This window comes from Dioszegia hungarica (genome assembly GCF_025882075.1).
Source record: "Dioszegia hungarica strain PDD-24b-2 chromosome Unknown MKK02contig_7, whole genome shotgun sequence".
Classification (NCBI taxonomy): domain Eukaryota; kingdom Fungi; phylum Basidiomycota; class Tremellomycetes; order Tremellales; family Bulleribasidiaceae; genus Dioszegia; species Dioszegia hungarica.
In genome coordinates this window covers 963,908-981,369 of record NW_026515769.1, presented here as the reverse complement: position 1 = coordinate 981,369, position 17,462 = coordinate 963,908, and the positions used below count along the sequence as shown (strand labels likewise).

Sequence of the window (17,462 nt, the reverse complement as noted above, 5' to 3'; positions counted from 1 at the left end):
CCAATCCCGGCACGACAGAGTCCTTCTTCATCATGCAGTACCCACCTCCATCCAATCGACATTGCATTACCCCCGCCTCTCTGCGTTGACCTCAGGCACCGATCCCCCCGGGACACCCTGAGCCTGGACCGCCCCTTCTCCTTTATCGCCGCCCCTCCTCCTCTCGCTGCCTCCGCATATCCGCCCTCGTGGCCTCCGCCAGCGCCTTGGCCACATTCAGCGGGATGCTCCCATCCCCACTTGCCTTGACCGCGTCCAGCATCGCAAGCGCCATCGCCCCCGTGATCTGGGGCGGGATGTACTGCGGCAGTGGTGCGCTGGACGGACCCGCCTGACCCCCCGGAGTTTGCCCTGAGCCGGAACCGGAAGCTGTACTCGGCCCAGCTACCCCCAAGCCCGGGAGTGGGGTGTTCGGCGCCTTGGCCTTGGTCCGTTTCCGAGCAGGCTTGGCGGGTGTGGGTACAGGCGATGCTTCCGACGGAGTTGGCATCTCGCTCTCCCCCTCCGAGACGACTTCCGCATTGCGCTTGCGTGAGGAGCTGGATGCGGAGGCCGTGCGCCGGGTATTAAGGGCGGATATCCTGGGAGAAGCGACGCGCGAGTCGAGCTGGTCGACTTCCGAGCCCGTAGCGTCGGTCCCGCTGGTATCTCGGGCATGATGCGCAGTGGCCGGAGTAGTCTGCGATGGGTTCGTCCTAGGTACGGCTCGACCTTTACCTTTGCGGTCCGCGGGGAGGAGACTGAATAGTGGAGGGGGAGGCGAAAGATCGCCGGAGGAGTCCGCCTGAGCGGGAGGGCGGACGGGGAGGGGTGCCTGACGGACAGACGAGCGATTGAGGGACGGAGGTGCCATGGAGAGAGGTACAGCAGCGCTAGAGCCCGGCTTAAAGCTGAGAGGGGGAGCGATTTCCGGTGGAGGTTGCCAGCCTGTAATGACCGGCTGTCGAAGCTTGAGTTTCACGATTGGAGTTTTTGTGGCAGCCTCTTTTGCCTTGGGCGACCCCAACGGGCCGATCGCTAGGCGGATCTTTGGTGATTGAGGTGGAGCGCGGGGAGCAATGCGGGCTGGAGGAGGAGGGGAGAGCCGGTCGTCCTCGTCATCGTCATCGATGACCATTGGCTCTGCAGCACTAGGCGTCGGGAGGGAGGGGCCGGCTCCGTTACGGGCCTGGACGTCTGCGCGTGCCGGCTGGATGACCGGATTGGGCTTGGCCGAGGATAAGCCCATAATCAGCCGGACCGCTTCCAGGTCGTGTCGATTGGTCTGCTCGTTCAACATGAGACCTTACCTCCTAGAAACGAAGACTTACCGGCGGACTGTCACTTCCCAGACTTGTCAAGCCCGAGCTCGACTCGGATCCCGAGCGCCTCCCTCTTTCAGCATCCGGTGGAGGAGTTCTCTTCCGCCTATAGATCAGCTGTATACCATCACTTGAGCAACCAAGAACCCACCCCTTGACGCGATCGAAAAAGTCCAGCTGGATGATCCGCTCCGGAACCCTATACTTCCGCCTATTCACCATGATATCCTCGATCGACAACTGAGGTCGACGCGCTTCTGGTACAATGACAATGTTGCCATTATTGGGCGTCGCGAGGTGTTTGACATCCACGGTTTCAACGCCAGCAGCAACAGTCCGGCGGCGAGGCTACTGGTCAGCTCAGGTCTAGATCGTAGGTGAGGTCCCTGAAGCTCACCATGACCTGCTCGGCGTGATTAGGACACATCCACTTCCTGTTCCCGATCAGATTCGGGACCGTCGCGAGCGGTGGGCTCAGGCAGTCGAGGTGCCAGTGCAGGGCGCAATAGTCGCAGCTGACGATGAGGCGCCAGGCGGGTTCGGGATCGGTCGCGAGCGTCTTGTCGGGAAGGGACGTGCCGCCGCAGACGTAGCACGCGACGAGGCGAGAGCGGGAGTCTTTGAGGCGGGTAGGATCGCGTTCAGCATCGAAGCCTTTGCGACTAGAATAGTCAGCGCTCATCACTTTGATTTCGCAGATCGCAGAATGAAAGTCCTGCGCCACCGCATTTGCCATGTCCAGATGCCAGACCCCTTAGGCGGCCCGAGCGCTGTCACACCTGCGCCCCGCCCACCCAAGTAGCCTATAGAGAAAACTCACTCAGACTTCCGCCCAGTCTCCACCTCCTCAAAGTACCCTCCCGCCGCCGTCTCCCCCACACCCGCAAAGTACATCCGGACCTCGAGAGGCAGGCGGAACTGCATCGGATTCTCCTCGTCCACGCGCTTGACGAGCATCCTGAATGTTGCCGGGATGGGCCGTAGTGTAGGCTTTGCAGGGGGTCCGCCAGGTGCAGGCGACGGAGAGGGACCGGTTAGCGCTCCAGAGGATTTGTTCTCGTTGGCCTACGCTCAGCTGAGTTGGGCAAGTCAAATAGCAGAAGAACTCACAAAATCATCCTTGCACTTCTTGCAGTACCACGTCTCTTCCTGCGGGAGTTCGTCCACTCGTAAAGGCGGCTCAAGGCACATGAAGTGGAAGGAACGTGGACAACCATCGCAGCAGAGGAATCGGCCGACACCGCGACATACTGAGCAGAAGTCCTGGTTGGGCTGGAACATCAGCTAGGGTCCAGCCTGCTTGATGCCGACTTACAGCTTCGAGATCTCCCTTCTTCTTTTTGCGTTGTACCCCGCCAGGTCCTGTCCCGATCTTACCCGCTCCCCCAATCTTGACGCCCTTCCCACTTGCGTTGACACCAGCAATGATACTCATTTCTGATCCGCCCGCAACAGCCTCCGCTCGGTCTGTAGCCAGGCCTGAGCGCGCAGCTCTCCCCCGCAGACTCCGCCGCTGCTCCTGCACTAGCCCCTCGGCGACATCCCGCATGATCGTGTCGCCTCCAATGTCTACGCCGTTCTCGACTGGGTGGTGCGTGTGTGAAGGGCCCGCCTCGGCATTGTTTGACCGCAAGGAGGGGTGGAGGGGTAACTCGTTGGCGATGACATGTTCCGGACGGGGTTGGATAGGCTGGGGGCGGCGAGCTTGACTGCTAGACCCAGCTGCCGGGTCGCGACCGCTCGCCTTCCCGTCGTCTGCGCCGTTGATGCCTTTGGGCGGACGTCCCACACGTTTGGCCTTGGGTAATAAGCGGGGTGGGGAATGGGTGGGGGTGATCGATTGTGCGGGTCTGTGATGTCAGCGCTATGCATATATCGGAATGAGGCTGGTGAGGAGGTGTGTGGCTGCGCCTTTAAACAGGTCGAGGGGAGGAGTAAGCGAATAAAAGAGAGGCGGTTTGGAGGTGCCACACTCACTCTCCTGCCCTCAATTCGCCAGCTCTCGCCTCTGAAGCTGCCCTACTGCCATGCGCATCCATACCGCCGATAGTCAACCTGAGGCTCCGCCCGCTCCCCTCGCCGTTCTTTCTGGGTTCCGCCTCAGCACCCAATGATGGAGGTGTATTGCCAGCTGGATCTCGACGATCCATTACGGGATTACTATCGAAGCTGAAAGTGGCACCTGCCCTTTGGCTCCCAGCGCCTGCGCCGTTGACGGTGTCGGACTGCAGCGGGTGCGGGGAAGGCCCCGAAGTGGAGCGCTCATCTGACTCGAGTTGAGCGTCCGAGGTGGTGTCGGCTGAGTGGGATTTGGGGATAGCGATGAACGTGGCGGCAGGAGCTGGTGCCTCATCGCAGTGGTCGTTCCTGGGTGCGCTTTGAGTCGGGGCAGTCTCAGCGTTCGCCGTGGGTGGTGCAGCGACAGAGGGGAGCTGAGACTGGCTGCTAGATGGTCCAGCGAGGGGAGAGGGGTCCATCGTCGCGGTATGTATGTATGAGGGGAAGTGCGAAAGAGAAGGGAGTGGAAGGCTGGCGAAAGGTGTGTGTGGCGTTTGAGAACTTGCCGTGTATGGGACCTCCTTCCGACCGTAGCGGACCCGCCACTTATCGCTTACTATGCAAGGCGTCGGAGACTAGTAGCACAGACTGAATGGGACTGAGGGCTTGGAGCGTGAAGGAGGGAGATGTACGCTCGAGCGAATGACATGAATGACAAGGCTGAAACGGACCAGTGGGTGCCACACTCACGTCTAACGGCAATATCCTCACCGAACGGCGCTGCGCTGTGTGGCGGCGGAGGATGTCTCACTTCGGGCGTGGAGCGCTGGAGGACGCGTGAGCAGCTGACGACGTGGCCAGGAAGATCACCGTCGCACTACACGGGCAGGGTGAGACCAGCGGGACGGCGTGATGAGCCAATAAGCAACCTGCGAGCGGGTGCCACATTCGTCCGCCACCGAAATCCTCATTCCGCAAAGAGGTCCGAGCGATGCGTCCCAGCTTGTTCTCAGCCTTCCTGCTTACGGGCAATTCTCTCCCGGGAGCCAACGACACAGTCAACCGCTGCCCTACACTGAGTCCGTCCTGTGATGATGATGCATGTGACCATCCGACTTATATGTCTGCCCAACTTCGACCCATCCGCCCATTATTCCAACGAACAGGAGATACGTGGGCATAATCCACTAGAGATGTTGCTCTTCCTTGCCGACGCTGGCGGTCTGACTGCAGAGTATAGCGAGATTGCCTAGGCATCGACGAGTATATGTATGAAAGCGAGCTGCAGGCTCAGCGAGAACTCTGTTGGCTGAGCGGGGATTTCGGTTGTCGCCGAGCTTCGCAGAGTGTGGCGAATTGCTGCCTACGTAATCTGTTTCAGAGTTGAGGTATTCGGCGCTGTTCGGGCGGTGGCGGCGTCGGCGGGGCTCGCCGGGGCATTTCCGTCGAGGCAACGTCTGGACCCTGTTTCAAGGTGCCTGAATGCCGAGAGCATCACGTTATGCCGAAGCTAAACTGAGCCATGCTCACGGAGGTTGGAAAAAGTACTGATGGTGCAATCACTTCCCCCTCTCTCGGCGTCATCAACATACACCCTCATAGACACATAGACATCATACATATCATACAGATCTATACAAGCAGCTATCGACAGCGGAATAACACTCGAGGTCCAGCGCCAAAACAACCCATCAACGCCCCCACCTTATCGGACAATAAGCAGACAATGGCAGTCATCACAGAGACGACCCCCGCACAGTCCCTCTCTGCTTCGGTCGGCAAACTCAAGCTCAACGGGCAGGCCAATGGAAACGGCCACGCTCACTCGAATGGCAATGGCCATGCCAACGGCTCGGCCCAGGCGCAGGAGAAGGACGCCAAGCTCGTCGACCCCTTCAACTACGTCGTGAGTCCCCATCAAACGGTCGCGTGACCACACATTCCACGGGATTGACGTCAAAGTCCAATGCTGATATAGCAGGGCGAAGTCATGGGTGATGTAGACCCAGACTACCCATTCAAGGACCTCCTCCGTGAGTTCTACCCTCCCCATCAGCCCCCATCAAACACTCATAAGCGGTCACGCGACGTGCCCAATCACCCTGTTGGACCCATGCTGACTCGCCAGCACACAACCCCAAGCGTTCCCACCCCGACCCCGCCCTGCCCATGTTTGACATCACGGACCGAGGTCACTTTGCCGACCCAAACTGCGCCCGCCTTCGCCGCTTTGTCGAATCCCGAGGAGGAACGATCAGGGAGCTGGGTATCTGCGTCGGGACTGTCATTGAGGGAGAGAACGTCAAGTTGGGAGAGCTGAACGACGATGAGAAGGATGACCTGTAAGTTGATCTTCTCCGGTGCAATCGTAATCTGGGTTGGTCGTGCGACCCTATGGAAGAGTCTTGCTGATCAAGTAGTGCGCTCCTTGTCGCTCAGAAAGGCGTAGTCTTCTTCCGCGGACAACAAGACATGACGATTGAGTCTCAACGAGACCTCGGAGCACACTTTGGACCGCTGCACAAGCACGCGACTTATGCGGTTCCCCGCAGAGCAGACCTGGACGATGTCGTCGGTAAGTCTCATGTCTGATGGCTGTATGAGTAGATAAGTGAAGCAGGCCGTCACTGACCCTGCAGTCGTCTACTCTGACCGCAACTCCCGCCCAGACATGTTCGCCTTCTCCCGCGCCGAGCTGTTCCACTCGGACGTGACATACGAGCAGCAACCGCCAGGAGCGACTATTTTGCGTCTGCTGGTCACCCCCGACGTCGGCAATGACACCCTCTGGTCTTCTGGGTGAGTCTGCATATCTCCACAAGCACGGTACCCAAGCTAACATTCAGCTATGCCGTCTACTCCTCCCTCTCTCCCTTCTACCAGAAATACCTCGAATCCCTCACCGCCCTCCACACCGGCTACAACCAAGCCGCCTCGCGATCTGCGGTCCACACCGTCCCCCGCCGAGAGCCCATCGAAACCGTCCACCCCGTCGTCCGCGTGCACCCAGTCACCGGCCTCAAAGCCGTGTTTGTCAACCCAGGCTTCGTCACCCGCCTCGTCGGTGTCCCCAAGGCCGAGTCCGACAACACCCTTGCCTTCCTCAAAGACTGCTTTGCGCAGCAGACGGACGCGACGGTCAAGTGGCAGTGGAAGGCTGGGGACGTGGCGATCTGGGATAACCGGGTCGTCAACCACTCGGCGACGTTCGATGCGTACCCCAGTCTGAGGCACGGGCTGCGCGTGACCCCGCACGCGGAGAAGCCCATCAGTGTGGAGGAGTATGAGCGGGACGGCAAGGTCGCGAGGGACTGGTTGACGGATCGGTTTGAGAGGTTGGGGATTCAAGGGCCGAAGAAGGATGATGGCAAGACCAAGACCGGCGGGTTTAGGGATTAGGCGCGGAGAGAAGAGGGTCTGGGAGGAGAGGAGGTGGGGTCACCAAAATTGTTCGGTTCATCCCGGACATCCATCTTGAGGTGGTAGATTTCGGTTGTCTTTAATGTGGTTGTGCATAGTTTAGAATTCACCTTGTTGTCTGTGCATCTGAATAATGTTAGATTGACGAGCTGCAGCGCGAGGTCGAGGTCGAGCTGGCATAGATCAAGCTGAGTCAATGATAGATCAAGCTCAGTGGTGAGTCACGACGGCAGGTAAGGTGTCATGTATCCATCGACAAGTCTTGTCTACATTTACGTCTACCTCCTGCGCTGCAGGGCTATAAGGAGCTATATTATGCGCTACAATACAAGCTACTTGTCGTTCCGTCCCCATCTAGGTTTCCGTTCGTTGCCGCGCCGTGCCTCTACAAGAGGGTTTTACATGATTCCGATATATCCGCCAAGGAGTGTTGATCGTCTAGAGAGTGTGATGGGTCCCGATTGACCCGAGCGTGGTCATGATGATGGTGATGGTGATGCTACAGTGATGTGACCGAGGTCGTTTGCGAAACCCAAAAGCCCAAAAAGGTTCTATCCCCCTCCCCATACGACCGGCTTAGAGCGCCGGCCAGCCGATCGTAGGCGCTTCCTCCTCGTCCAGCTCGACGCGTGATGGTCGGCGACGGCGGTCCATCCGGAGTATACGGGCAAAGACGGAGGATTGCTCCTTGGGTGATGGGGCTTTGGTGGGCTGGACCGAGACGGCAGCATTGGCCAGCTCGAGCCGCCTGAGCGCGTTGCTAGTGACTGAGCGAGGGAGTGCGCCGGCTGCCGAGGTAGCGGGGTTGTAGACTGCGGGTGGAGGACGGATGGCGGCGGATGCGGAACGCTTGGCGTTGGCATAGGCGTGGATCTGGCGGCGGGGGGAAGGGGAGGAGGATTGGGTAGGTGTGAGGGGCATGTCGTTGGACTCGAGGGATGACGACGAGCCGGACCGGTCGAGTGGGGGTGCGGCGTACGACTTGCCATCGCGCGAGACGGTGCGACGATGCCTGATGGGGCCGGAGGATGGGGGGGTGATGGGGCTAACCGGGGAGGAGATCTCGGGCGATGACGACGAAGACGAGAGGACGGGCTCGTCGTCAAAGCTGTACCGGGAGAGGAAGGGTTGGAAATGTCCGGTAATCTCCCCCTCGGTAATTCCGAGATCATAGTCCAGCAGGTAGAGGAGCTGCTTCTCCATCAGGTTGACCTCCGCCTGGCTAAACATCTGCGCGTACCGGCACCAGTGCTTGTTTTTGGGGGACGAGTCGTTGAGGTATTTGGCCGCGACGATGAGGGTGGCCAGGAAGACGCGATGACGGGTGCAGGGCATGCCCTTGGCGACCTTGGGGAGACGGTGACGGAGCCGCTCGAGGTAGACGAGGGTCGCGAGCAGGGTGGAGACCTGGACGTTGGACTGCTCGCAGACGTGACCGATGAAGGTTTCGAGGGAGGGGAGACCGGCTGATGAGGAGGAAGTGGAGGAGCTGCCCTTCTTGACGGGGGTCTGAGGAGGAGTGGGGAGGGAAGGGATTGTCGTGGAGCAAGCGATGACCTCGGTGGTGCGCATCGAGAGGAAGTCTATAAAATCAGCTAAGCCCATGCCGATGCACGCGAGCTACTCACAAACTAGCTCCTCAGACACATCCGTCCTGATAAACTCCAAGAGCGCCGGGTTGTGGACGCCGCAGGTAGACAAAGACGCGGGGTGAATGCGGTCCTCGAATTCTGGGCTGGCGGGCTCGAACCGAGGGGTCCCCTTAGGGTACATGGATTGGGCGAAGGCGGACATTGCTAGAAGGAGTAGCGAGAGGAGCGGAAGCGCGTTTTGTAGAATGAGCGGAGAGGCTGGTTGGTGTTAGGAGCGGTAATCTGGAACCTGTCTCAGATGCGGTGGAGCGGTGGAGGAGGAGTGTGGCAAGTGGCAGATAAGAGGAGGCGGGATGTAATGTGAAACAAATTATGTGGAGGAGAGGATGGTGCGTGAATGAGAAGAAGAGACCTACAGGTTATAAAGAACTTGAGAGTGGAGCGCGCTGCGCGGTGAGGAGCCGTTCGGAGCGGAGGTAGGTGGTGATCGTCGCGTAGAAAGAATGTGAGCCCGCCAGGGGTAAGGGTAAGTCTATACGCTAAGTGAATGTGAGTAATAGATCAAGAGGGTGTAACGGATGACGCCAGCCGTTAGACTTTGGCTCGTGACAACCGACGTTCCGGCACTCCGCTCATTCCCTTATCGGCCCCTAGCCCCGGCCCTCTCCCTCCTATACTTTTTGGCACGCCGAAAGATCAAGGTCCGTCACTCACGTCGACCAAAGGTCAAAAGGGAACAAGAACGGTAACGCTGCCGGCGCGGAACGTGCAAAGGGGCGATTGCGTAAGAGGCGGCAAAAGAAAAGTGTCACGCGATTTCCAGTGGCGTTTGACTTTGAGTTGATGCCGACCAGCGGAGGTTACCGTGTGTGACTGAAGAAAGAGTGTGGAGTGGCGCCGGGCCTGAGAAAGAGTAAGAAGGTTGATGGTAGAGCGAACAAGTCGGGCGACGATAGGCAAACGAAATATCGCAGAGTTGGCTTTATGAGCGCGGTGTTGCCTTCAGGCGCGTGAGACATCTTCTGTCTCTGCCTGGTATGCTGGACCGGGCTGGTGTTTACTCGGGTCTGAGACACTGACATGATATCATCTGCCCCTGGTCTCAGATACATGCAGCTCGGCTGACTGAGCCGCTCCTACATGCTCGACGCGCTCGGTCGCGTCAAGAAGTCTCGGCGTCGGCTCCAGCCATGTCCGTCTCGGCGTTACATTCACCTCCGAACCATCCGCATGCTCCCATTATCGTGATGTAATCGCCGGTTCCATCATCGCGGTATGCACACGACGCACCGTCCCATCCGTCAAGCTATATGCCTCTTGTCGCGTCTTGATCTTCCCAGCCAAAGATAAGGGAGGAGCGTGACATCAATGCCGTAATATCACCGGAAGATAAGAAAGTGGCGTGACATCCTCAGGAACGGACTAGCGGCGCCGATCTTTGATCAGAGCTAGTTCATCGGACCTTGAAGTTTGGGCCGAAGAATGCTACTTCACAGTTCAGCTGGTAGCGTGAGAGCTAGAGCATGTGGTATGGAGTGAAGGATCGGCGTGACAAGATCTTGGCCGGGCGGAGTAAATGGCTGAGCGCGTTTTGAGGGGACAGGCATCTGATCGTCGATCAGCGCAGCGACGAAGGCCAGCATTCCTTAGCCGTCGCGCTCGAGCCCTCCCGTTCCTGTTCAAGCAGGTCCAAGCTCGGACCTCTGCAGCACTCCCGCTGCGTTCTCGGAGCTACTTCTGACTTGCCCGATCTGGGCGGAGGCTGTCTCTATCACGGCCTGCAGCCGCCTCCAGTCGATCCAGTCTGCGAGACGGGCAGATATCGTACTGCGTCCGGCGCCGGTTACGTTTCCCGGGGCCCCGGGAAGACTCGGGAGGGACGGTATGAGCGGCTATGGCTCGCATCTGCACAACCGAAGTACGCGCTCTACTTCACTGCCGCAGCAAGGGGATCGAGTACGACTCTTCTGGAGATCCATGTGCACATGTGGACAGACCGCTTATTATACAGTCCGGTAGACGAGGGTCGCGAGCTCCTTCGGAAGTGGTACATCAGGTCTAATCTACAGCTATATACGGCCTCTGCAAGCCCCACCCCAGATCTGCAATGTGTGCAAGCGAAGTACAAGTTCTGCCCGCTATCGCTCTCGTGAGTGCTGGCGGGAAGCGGGCGAGAGTGCATGACATATAGGAGAATGATGGAATGAGTAACGGTGGATCTATTAGCTTAGGTCATGCATTTGGCATTGCCGGTAGCGCTTGCAGTACGACTCTTCATATGATATTTGATTGATTCTGCATGTCAGATTTAATGGTGGACTGGTAGGCTCGATCCCTCGCAATGTAGCGAGCAATGGATGACCAGATTGCCGGCGACGAGGGCCGGGTGCAGGGTGGGGTAAGGGTGGAGGACGCGACTTGGAGCTTGGAGGGTCCATCAACGTGTGTCGATACGCGTCAGGATGTGTGAGGTGTGAGGCATGCCAGCAAGACTGTACGCGCAGAGAATCAGCTCCAAGATCCAGGGTGTGTTGCGGGTGCTGAGCTATCCTATACTGACTGCAGCGAGGGAGCAGGTGGGAAGGCCAGATCGCTGAAGTTGGAGAGCGCGAGAAGGGCTGTTGTCTTCGCGTCTTGGTCGACCGTCAGTCCTCAATCCGTACTTTGACAAGGCTTCTCTCCGGACTGTTCCCCAAGACCGCCAAGTACTGCTCACAGCGATATACACGTCGATTACATGCAGATAGATAACGATGTCTCAATGTAGTCGGCGGCGACTGCGCGTCTCTGCCCGCTGAAAATAGACGGAGCAACAACATGGTCCAGATCGCACCGCTTTGAGTTCTTTGTCTTCAGCTTCAGCTTCATCTTCGTTTGGTCTCCCTATATCCTCGTATCATTTATCTTGAGGACTGTGCGCCGTCTGCCCGATTCACAAGCCAGTACTGCTCAAGTACTTTCCACCCATCGAAACCACCTCGAGCGAGCGAGCGGCAAAAATGCACTCCCTCTCGATCCTCCTACTTTCCTTACCTTTCCTTCCAGGGCATGTCCTAGCCGACACTCTCCAGTCCGTCATCTCCGCCTACTCACTCACCGCCGCTTCGTACAACTTTTCCGTACCCACCACCACGCTCAACAGCGACGATGCGGCCCAGTGGATCGTCAGCAAGTGGGACGCAACGGGCGGGAAGCTCGATTTTGGGGAAAACGACGTGTGCGTATTCCATCTTTCACAGTTGGTATTCGAAACCTTGCTGACAGCGCAGTGTCTTCTCTCCGGACCCGGCAAGTACTTCGGCCACCGTCGTCAGGCGCCAAGGGGGCGTGACGGTCCCTACCTCCGCCGCATCCTCGACGGCCTCGATCAGAGCCAGCTCGTCCACTTCCCGGTCCACCTCGAAATCAGCGACAGGTTCAGCCACCTCGCCATCATCCACAAACCTGTCGGGCCAGCCTCCGGTACTGAGGGTAGAATACCCTCAGGGATCCTATTCGAAAAAGACGGGCGGAACGCAGTTCACCTCAAATTTGACGACGTTGGCAGGCGGCAGTGCTGGCGGGTATGAGAAGATGTTGTTGAGCTACGATGTGTGGTTCCCCGCTGGATACAAGTGAGTCAAGCCAGATAGATCCTTGGGGTCGCAGTCGCTAACATTCAGCTTCAATCTCGGCGGAAAGCTGCCGGGTCTGCGAGGCGGACCAGACAGGTTCGGCTGTTCAGGCGGGAATCAGACGGACGGGACAGGCTGCTTTAGCACTAGGCTCATGTGGCGTCAGAACGGTGCAGGAGAGGGTGAGCCATCTCTCCCTGTCCTGGATAATCCTCGCTGATTCCCAGTCTACGCTTATATCCCCTCAACAACGACCCTCTGCTCGCAAGGCCAGACCATCTGTAATTCCGACTATGGTGTCTCGCTCGGTCGAGGCCAATTCTCCTTCCTCACTGGACAATGGCAGACCATCTGGCTCTTGGTAGTCTTGAACGAAGTCGGCAAGTCGAATGGTCTCATTGAGTAAGTTCCTTCCTGCGCCATGTCCCTATTCCCATGTCGGGGGATGGTACGTCCGTGACCAGGAGCTAATCTCTAGACTATGGTACAACGGCGTCCAAGCCCTTCAATTCCCTCAATCAGCCCTCCGCACCTCATCCTCCATAACCGGCATCACCGGACTCTTCTTCTCCACCTTCTTCGGCGGAGACGATACGACCTGGGCGTCCCCGACCCAACAGTTCAGCTATTATCGGAACATACAGCTCTTTGCGGGGAGTGGGGCGAGTACGGCCGCTGGACCGAGTACGACGACGAGCTCGACAGGGAGCAAGGGCGGGGCGGGGGCCAGGATGGGAGGCGCGGGAGGGTGGACGGCAGCGGCGGTGTTGGGGTCCGTAGGGGTGTTGGCTGTTGTTGGGTGGGGCATGATCTGATGATATGGCGGGTAGGACGATAGATGGGTTTATCTGTAGTTACTAGCTCAAGGACATTGACCTATTTTTTGTACTGCCAGTCGACCTCATAAGCGGAGAGATGTCATGCATAACTAATAAGACAGAGGTGGACTGCTATCGACACCACCCACCGCAGCCTAAAGCTAAATCACACGAAAAGCAATGAGAAACCTGATTGATACGTCTTCTTGTTGTTTACCTTCTACACAAAATGATCCCCCTCTACCACGCTGGTCGCCGGCCGCCTATAAATCCCCATCACGCTGGTCGCCGGCCGCCTATAAATCCCCATCATCATCCAGCATACTCGGCTTGATCATCCCCGGTACCCGCATCGCCATCTCCCTCTCCTCCTTCGTCTTCTTCTCGGCCTCTGCCTCCTTCTCCTCAATATACAACTCGGCGTGATCCCCTGTAAACTCCTTCAGACTGATCAGGAAATCACGCAGTGTGAATTTGAACTTGACGGGATCGGGCGAGTGGTTGAATAGGAGATTGACGAAATGCGCTATTTGCGCGGGCTGGACGTTGGTGAAGGCGTTGCAGAGGAGGTCGGAGATGTAAGACTTGAGGAAGTCGGCGTTGGAGATGGTCGGGTCGGGGACGGTGGTGGGGTCATATAGGGGTGCAGAGACTGCGTTGGTTTCGACGAGGGAGATGAGTCGGGCGAGGAGGACTGCTTGCATCCGGAAGCCTGAAGTGTCAGCTTTGGATCACCTAGATATTGTGAATCAGAAAACTGACCAGACTTGTGGTCCGCATCCGTCAAGACGTAGAACACGTCACCCAGCATGCTGAGCAGGTACTGCTGGTAGAACGAGTTCGCAATACCAGCTTCGGACGCCGCAAAGTTGTTGACGATCTCGTATGCGACTGCAATGTCAGCTTTAGGCACCTGAACCCGCACGAATCAACTCACTGCTCAATCCCATATCGGCAATATCCCGCATGGTATGCTTGAACGCCCAGACAATCGAGTCCATGACGAGCTTGAACTGCGCAGGTGGGAGTTCCAGAAGAGCTGAAGGTCAGCTATGCTACTCGACGAATCCACCTGAGCCAACTCACAGGCGAAGCAAGTCAAGTTGATAGCCCGGAGAAGCTTGAAGAAGCCTCCTCGGTGCTCCGGATACTCTGCAAAGTCCTGGTTGATCATCCCGAGTGTGGGCTCGAAGACCGCATCCAGGATAGGGCCAATCTGGGGAGCGAGCAGAGACTACATCTGTCAGCTTGTGTGCGACACCACCAGTCCACTTATCACAACTCACGCCAAGCTTGGACACGATGGTAGCCACCACATTCAACACCTCGGCATCCCTCGCAGCAGGCACATTCCGGTTGTAGTCGCCAAGAATAGCATCGAGTAGGCCGGGGATGAGATTCTGGTTGACCCCGTCCAGGTCTTCCGCCTTCTTGACGTACGTCTCGACCAGCTTCAGGATCTCCTTCTTGATCGTCCGGAGAGATCGAACTTTGGGTGTCTTGGTAGCGACCAGGCCTAAAATATCAGCTGATGCCACGACTCGAAGCCGGTCCGACAGTGGTAGCTTACCCTGAGTAGCGACCTGCTCGCTAATGATCCCACTGACAGCCTTGTACAGACCCAGCATATCGAGCCAGATCCGCCCAAGCTGAGGAAGGAAGAACGACCCGATACTCGTACACGCCGACACGTTCGTCTTGAGGATGTTGGACATGATCTTGACATTGTCGGCGTTTCCGAGGACGTCGACATTGGATGCTGCTTGTTGCATGAGGTTGTCCCACTGCTTTGTCAGCTCTCGCTCCCGGAAGGTGGGGAATCAGACAGCTTACAGCGTTATTTGGCAATTCCATGAGTTTGTCGATCAGACGTTCCTGTTGTGGCCGATTGGGCTGGGCGGAGATCATGTACCCGACAGCCTCGTAGAAGGTATGGACCTGCCAGGTCAGCTCGGCTTATCACGGTCATTAATGGGCCACGCGGCAGCTCACCTGCTGCGGAGCCAGATCGACCGTGATCCGATGCAGCGTCCTCAATATCTCATCGATGAACGGCTCATGCTCCCCCGCTTGCTGCATCACAAAGTGCCTCCTGCATTTCTGCGCAATCTTGATGAACGTGTCGCACGCCATATCTTGGACACCTGAATCGTGAGCTTATACTCCTTGTCGGACCAGACAGAGTGGAAAATAGCTCACCCTCGTGTGTCTCGTGCATGAACTCAAAGAGCTTATTGACAACCGTCTTGAGGAACTTCCAGTGCGCCTTGAGGAATCGAGGGTACTGGCCGACAATGTACATGATGTCCGAGGCGCAAACGGCCTTGTTGTCCTTGCCGCGCTTCATCTCGGTCAGGCCGAGGAGCTCCTTGATGACTGTCACGAGGAAGCGTTTCTCGGTCTCCTCGTCTGATAACGTCAGCTTAAGCTATGCCTCTCAACAAGCGAGCGAGCTTACTCATTGCACCCGAGATGGACCCGATAGCCCAGCACAGGGTGTTGAGGTTGTTCCAGCTCCACTCCGACCCGTCAATCTGCTATATCAGCTTTGCTCTCGGTCGAATAATTCGGTACGGATTAGCTGACCTGCTTGGACAGCTTATCCGTCATGATCTGCTCCGTGTCGGATACGTCCAAATGGGTCAAGTAGACCAACACCTCCCTCATCGACTTGTAGAGCACAATCGTGTCGCTCTCCTTCATGAACTCGCGTACAATCTCTCCCTCGTCGTTCTCAACAATCAAGACCTGTCATATCAGCTTGACGATCTCTGGCTAGTGCAGCGTTGAGCTCACCTCTTCCGGCTTGACCATCTTCTCAATCATGACCAATCTCAGGTTGGAAAGGATATCGGCGTAGATGTTCTTCCGGAGCGGCACGCCGTTCAGACCGAGACCGGAGGAGCTGCCCAGTCCGCCGAGATTGAGGTTCATGAGCGGGTTGATGTCGCTGAGGGGCAAGGACTGGATCTCTTCATACAGCTCGGCCACCAACTATGATTGTCAGCTTGTACGCGCACCGATCGGCGCAGGATAGCTTGCCTTGCCCCAGTACTCCAAGCAGATCTTGAACACCTCGCGATCATCCACCGTCGAGATCTTGATGAGGTACAGATGCGCATTGACGAGCAGTTCCATATTCTCGGGGTTCTCGATCAGGCGGAGATGGGGGTGCAGGAAGTTGGTAAGGAAAAGGGCGAGGTTGTTGATGAGTTGCTGGTCCTCGTCATCCGAAGTAGAGTATGCAGCGGCAAGGTCTACATGTCAGCTTGCACCGCAAAAGGACGGATTTATCGAGCTCACCGGTGTTGGGGGGTACCATGCGGTTGATGGAGGTCATGACAACGTTGAAGAGGGTGACAAATTTGTCGTTGTACTCGGGACCGATGTTGAGACCACCAATCTCCGAAAGACATTTGAGGGTGACATTCCGGAACTCTGGGACCTCGAGGAACTAACGGTCAGCTATCGTCCTCCGTTGTCTGAGGGGCGGATAGCTTACTCTTGACACCAGGAAATCAATGATCTGAGTCTCAAAAATATACCCGAGCGGAATCCAGTTCAGGAAGCGCAGTAGCGTCTCCAAAGTCGCCTTGATCAGACTCGGCTTGTTGGCCTTCTCCAACACCTCGTTACACAGCTGGAAGACCTCGGAGAACTCGCTGCACATCGACTGCTTGAGTGCCTTGGTCTTGGCCTGTGTCATTTGCTCGGCGGAGAAGTCAAAGACTTCCTCGGAGAGGAGACGGAGGATGATCATGTTATTTTCGCAGAGGGTGAGGTTTGTTCGTGATGAGGCGACGATTTCGGGAATGAAGGATGGCCAGTCTTTGGGCCATGCCTGTTTTAGGATCTGATGTATCAGCTGTGTGTCTCGCCCCCCAGACCAATTCAGCTTACCTGTACCAGGACCAAGTTGAGCTTGTTCAGGTATCCCTTCTCCCTCCGCATCCGCTGCTCATCGGACGAGATGTCAACAGTCACCTGGACAATAAAGTTCCGGATACCTGCCCTGTCAGCTCCTTCTCTGCGCAAGCTAAGCAGACATACCCTGTTGTTGTTCTGCAGGCAAGGCCTTCCATTTTTGCTGGACCAGCTTCTCCAGGATCTGCAACGCGATGTACTAGCTCAATCAGCACAAGCCTCCCCGGCGCCCCAGGGTGAAAGGAAGCCGATACACACCTTGGTGTTCAGGTTACTCGAAGTTTCGAGCACCGCTGGTACACGCTGCCATGCGTCCGGGTTCTCCTGGAACTGGGTCAAGACTCGTTGAGCTGTTTGTTGCTGCCTCTGTCAGCCGCTGAGCTCGGAGTCAGAGACGAGGAAGAAATGCCTCATACCTGCTCGCCGGTGCCGCCAACAAAAGCTTGGACGACCTGGTCAAGGAGACTAATGGCGTCAGCTGGTCGACTCTGGTCACAGAGGATGCAGTCAGCTCACGTGATATCCAGGTCGTTTGAGAAATCCAGAATGGCCTGAAATCCAGTCAGCCGAGATCATCCCCTTCGCAACCCTTTCTCAGGTGAGCTGGTCCAACGTACTTCCATTTCAGTAGCACCGCTTTCCACTTAGGTAGTATACTTGTGATTGCGCTATTGACTGATATAGTCCGCGGAGCTGTGACATCAGCAACGGCTCGGCGTAGGGCAGGAACGTGGTGGCGACGGCGAGAAGACCGGGACGACTTACCGGTCCAACAGTCGATTCAGACGATGCGTT

At 57.2% G+C, this 17,462-nt stretch overlaps 5 protein-coding genes across 5 annotated transcripts; 2 read left to right on the top strand and 3 right to left on the bottom strand.

Moving 5' to 3' along the window:
- Nucleotides 1–142: 142 nt before the first annotated feature.
- MKK02DRAFT_32383 (uncharacterized protein) lies at nucleotides 143–3,778 on the bottom strand (the record flags this gene model as incomplete). Its single annotated transcript, XM_053088493.1, has 8 exons — nucleotides 143–1,264; nucleotides 1,311–1,407; nucleotides 1,453–1,649; nucleotides 1,699–1,963; nucleotides 2,122–2,366; nucleotides 2,412–2,573; nucleotides 2,617–3,151; nucleotides 3,279–3,778. 8 exons carry the CDS (start codon nucleotides 3,776–3,778, stop codon nucleotides 143–145), a joined length of 3,123 nt encoding a protein of 1,040 aa, XP_052947341.1.
- Nucleotides 3,779–5,025: 1,247 nt separating this feature from the next.
- On the top strand, nucleotides 5,026–6,698 carry MKK02DRAFT_43489 (uncharacterized protein; the record flags this gene model as incomplete). Its single annotated transcript, XM_053092451.1, has 6 exons — nucleotides 5,026–5,205; nucleotides 5,281–5,332; nucleotides 5,428–5,641; nucleotides 5,720–5,874; nucleotides 5,939–6,098; nucleotides 6,146–6,698. The coding sequence occupies 6 exons, from the start codon at nucleotides 5,026–5,028 to the stop codon at nucleotides 6,696–6,698; spliced, it is 1,314 nt and encodes a 437-aa protein (XP_052947340.1).
- Nucleotides 6,699–7,295: 597 nt separating this feature from the next.
- Nucleotides 7,296–8,492, bottom strand: MKK02DRAFT_23968 (cyclin; the record flags this gene model as incomplete). Its single annotated transcript, XM_053086820.1, has 2 exons — nucleotides 7,296–8,302; nucleotides 8,348–8,492. 2 exons carry the CDS (start codon nucleotides 8,490–8,492, stop codon nucleotides 7,296–7,298), a joined length of 1,152 nt encoding a protein of 383 aa, XP_052947339.1.
- Nucleotides 8,493–11,310: 2,818 nt separating this feature from the next.
- Nucleotides 11,311–12,740, top strand: MKK02DRAFT_43487 (uncharacterized protein; the record flags this gene model as incomplete). The annotated part of the gene is made up of 5 exons (XM_053092450.1): nucleotides 11,311–11,528; nucleotides 11,581–11,925; nucleotides 11,974–12,107; nucleotides 12,153–12,327; nucleotides 12,404–12,740. The coding sequence occupies 5 exons, from the start codon at nucleotides 11,311–11,313 to the stop codon at nucleotides 12,738–12,740; spliced, it is 1,209 nt and encodes a 402-aa protein (XP_052947338.1).
- A 299-nt stretch (nucleotides 12,741–13,039) lies between these two features.
- Nucleotides 13,040–17,290, bottom strand: MKK02DRAFT_43486 (CRM1 C terminal-domain-containing protein; the record flags this gene model as incomplete). Its single annotated transcript, XM_053092449.1, has 21 exons — nucleotides 13,040–13,455; nucleotides 13,506–13,634; nucleotides 13,681–13,782; nucleotides 13,830–13,977; nucleotides 14,030–14,259; nucleotides 14,314–14,527; nucleotides 14,577–14,681; nucleotides 14,736–14,887; nucleotides 14,943–15,152; nucleotides 15,202–15,277; nucleotides 15,330–15,491; nucleotides 15,540–15,715; nucleotides 15,764–16,000; nucleotides 16,047–16,197; nucleotides 16,246–16,596; nucleotides 16,644–16,750; nucleotides 16,794–16,866; nucleotides 16,926–17,027; nucleotides 17,084–17,132; nucleotides 17,184–17,218; nucleotides 17,285–17,290. The coding sequence occupies 21 exons, from the start codon at nucleotides 17,288–17,290 to the stop codon at nucleotides 13,040–13,042; spliced, it is 3,231 nt and encodes a 1,076-aa protein (XP_052947337.1).
- Nucleotides 17,291–17,462: the final 172 nt, after the last annotated feature.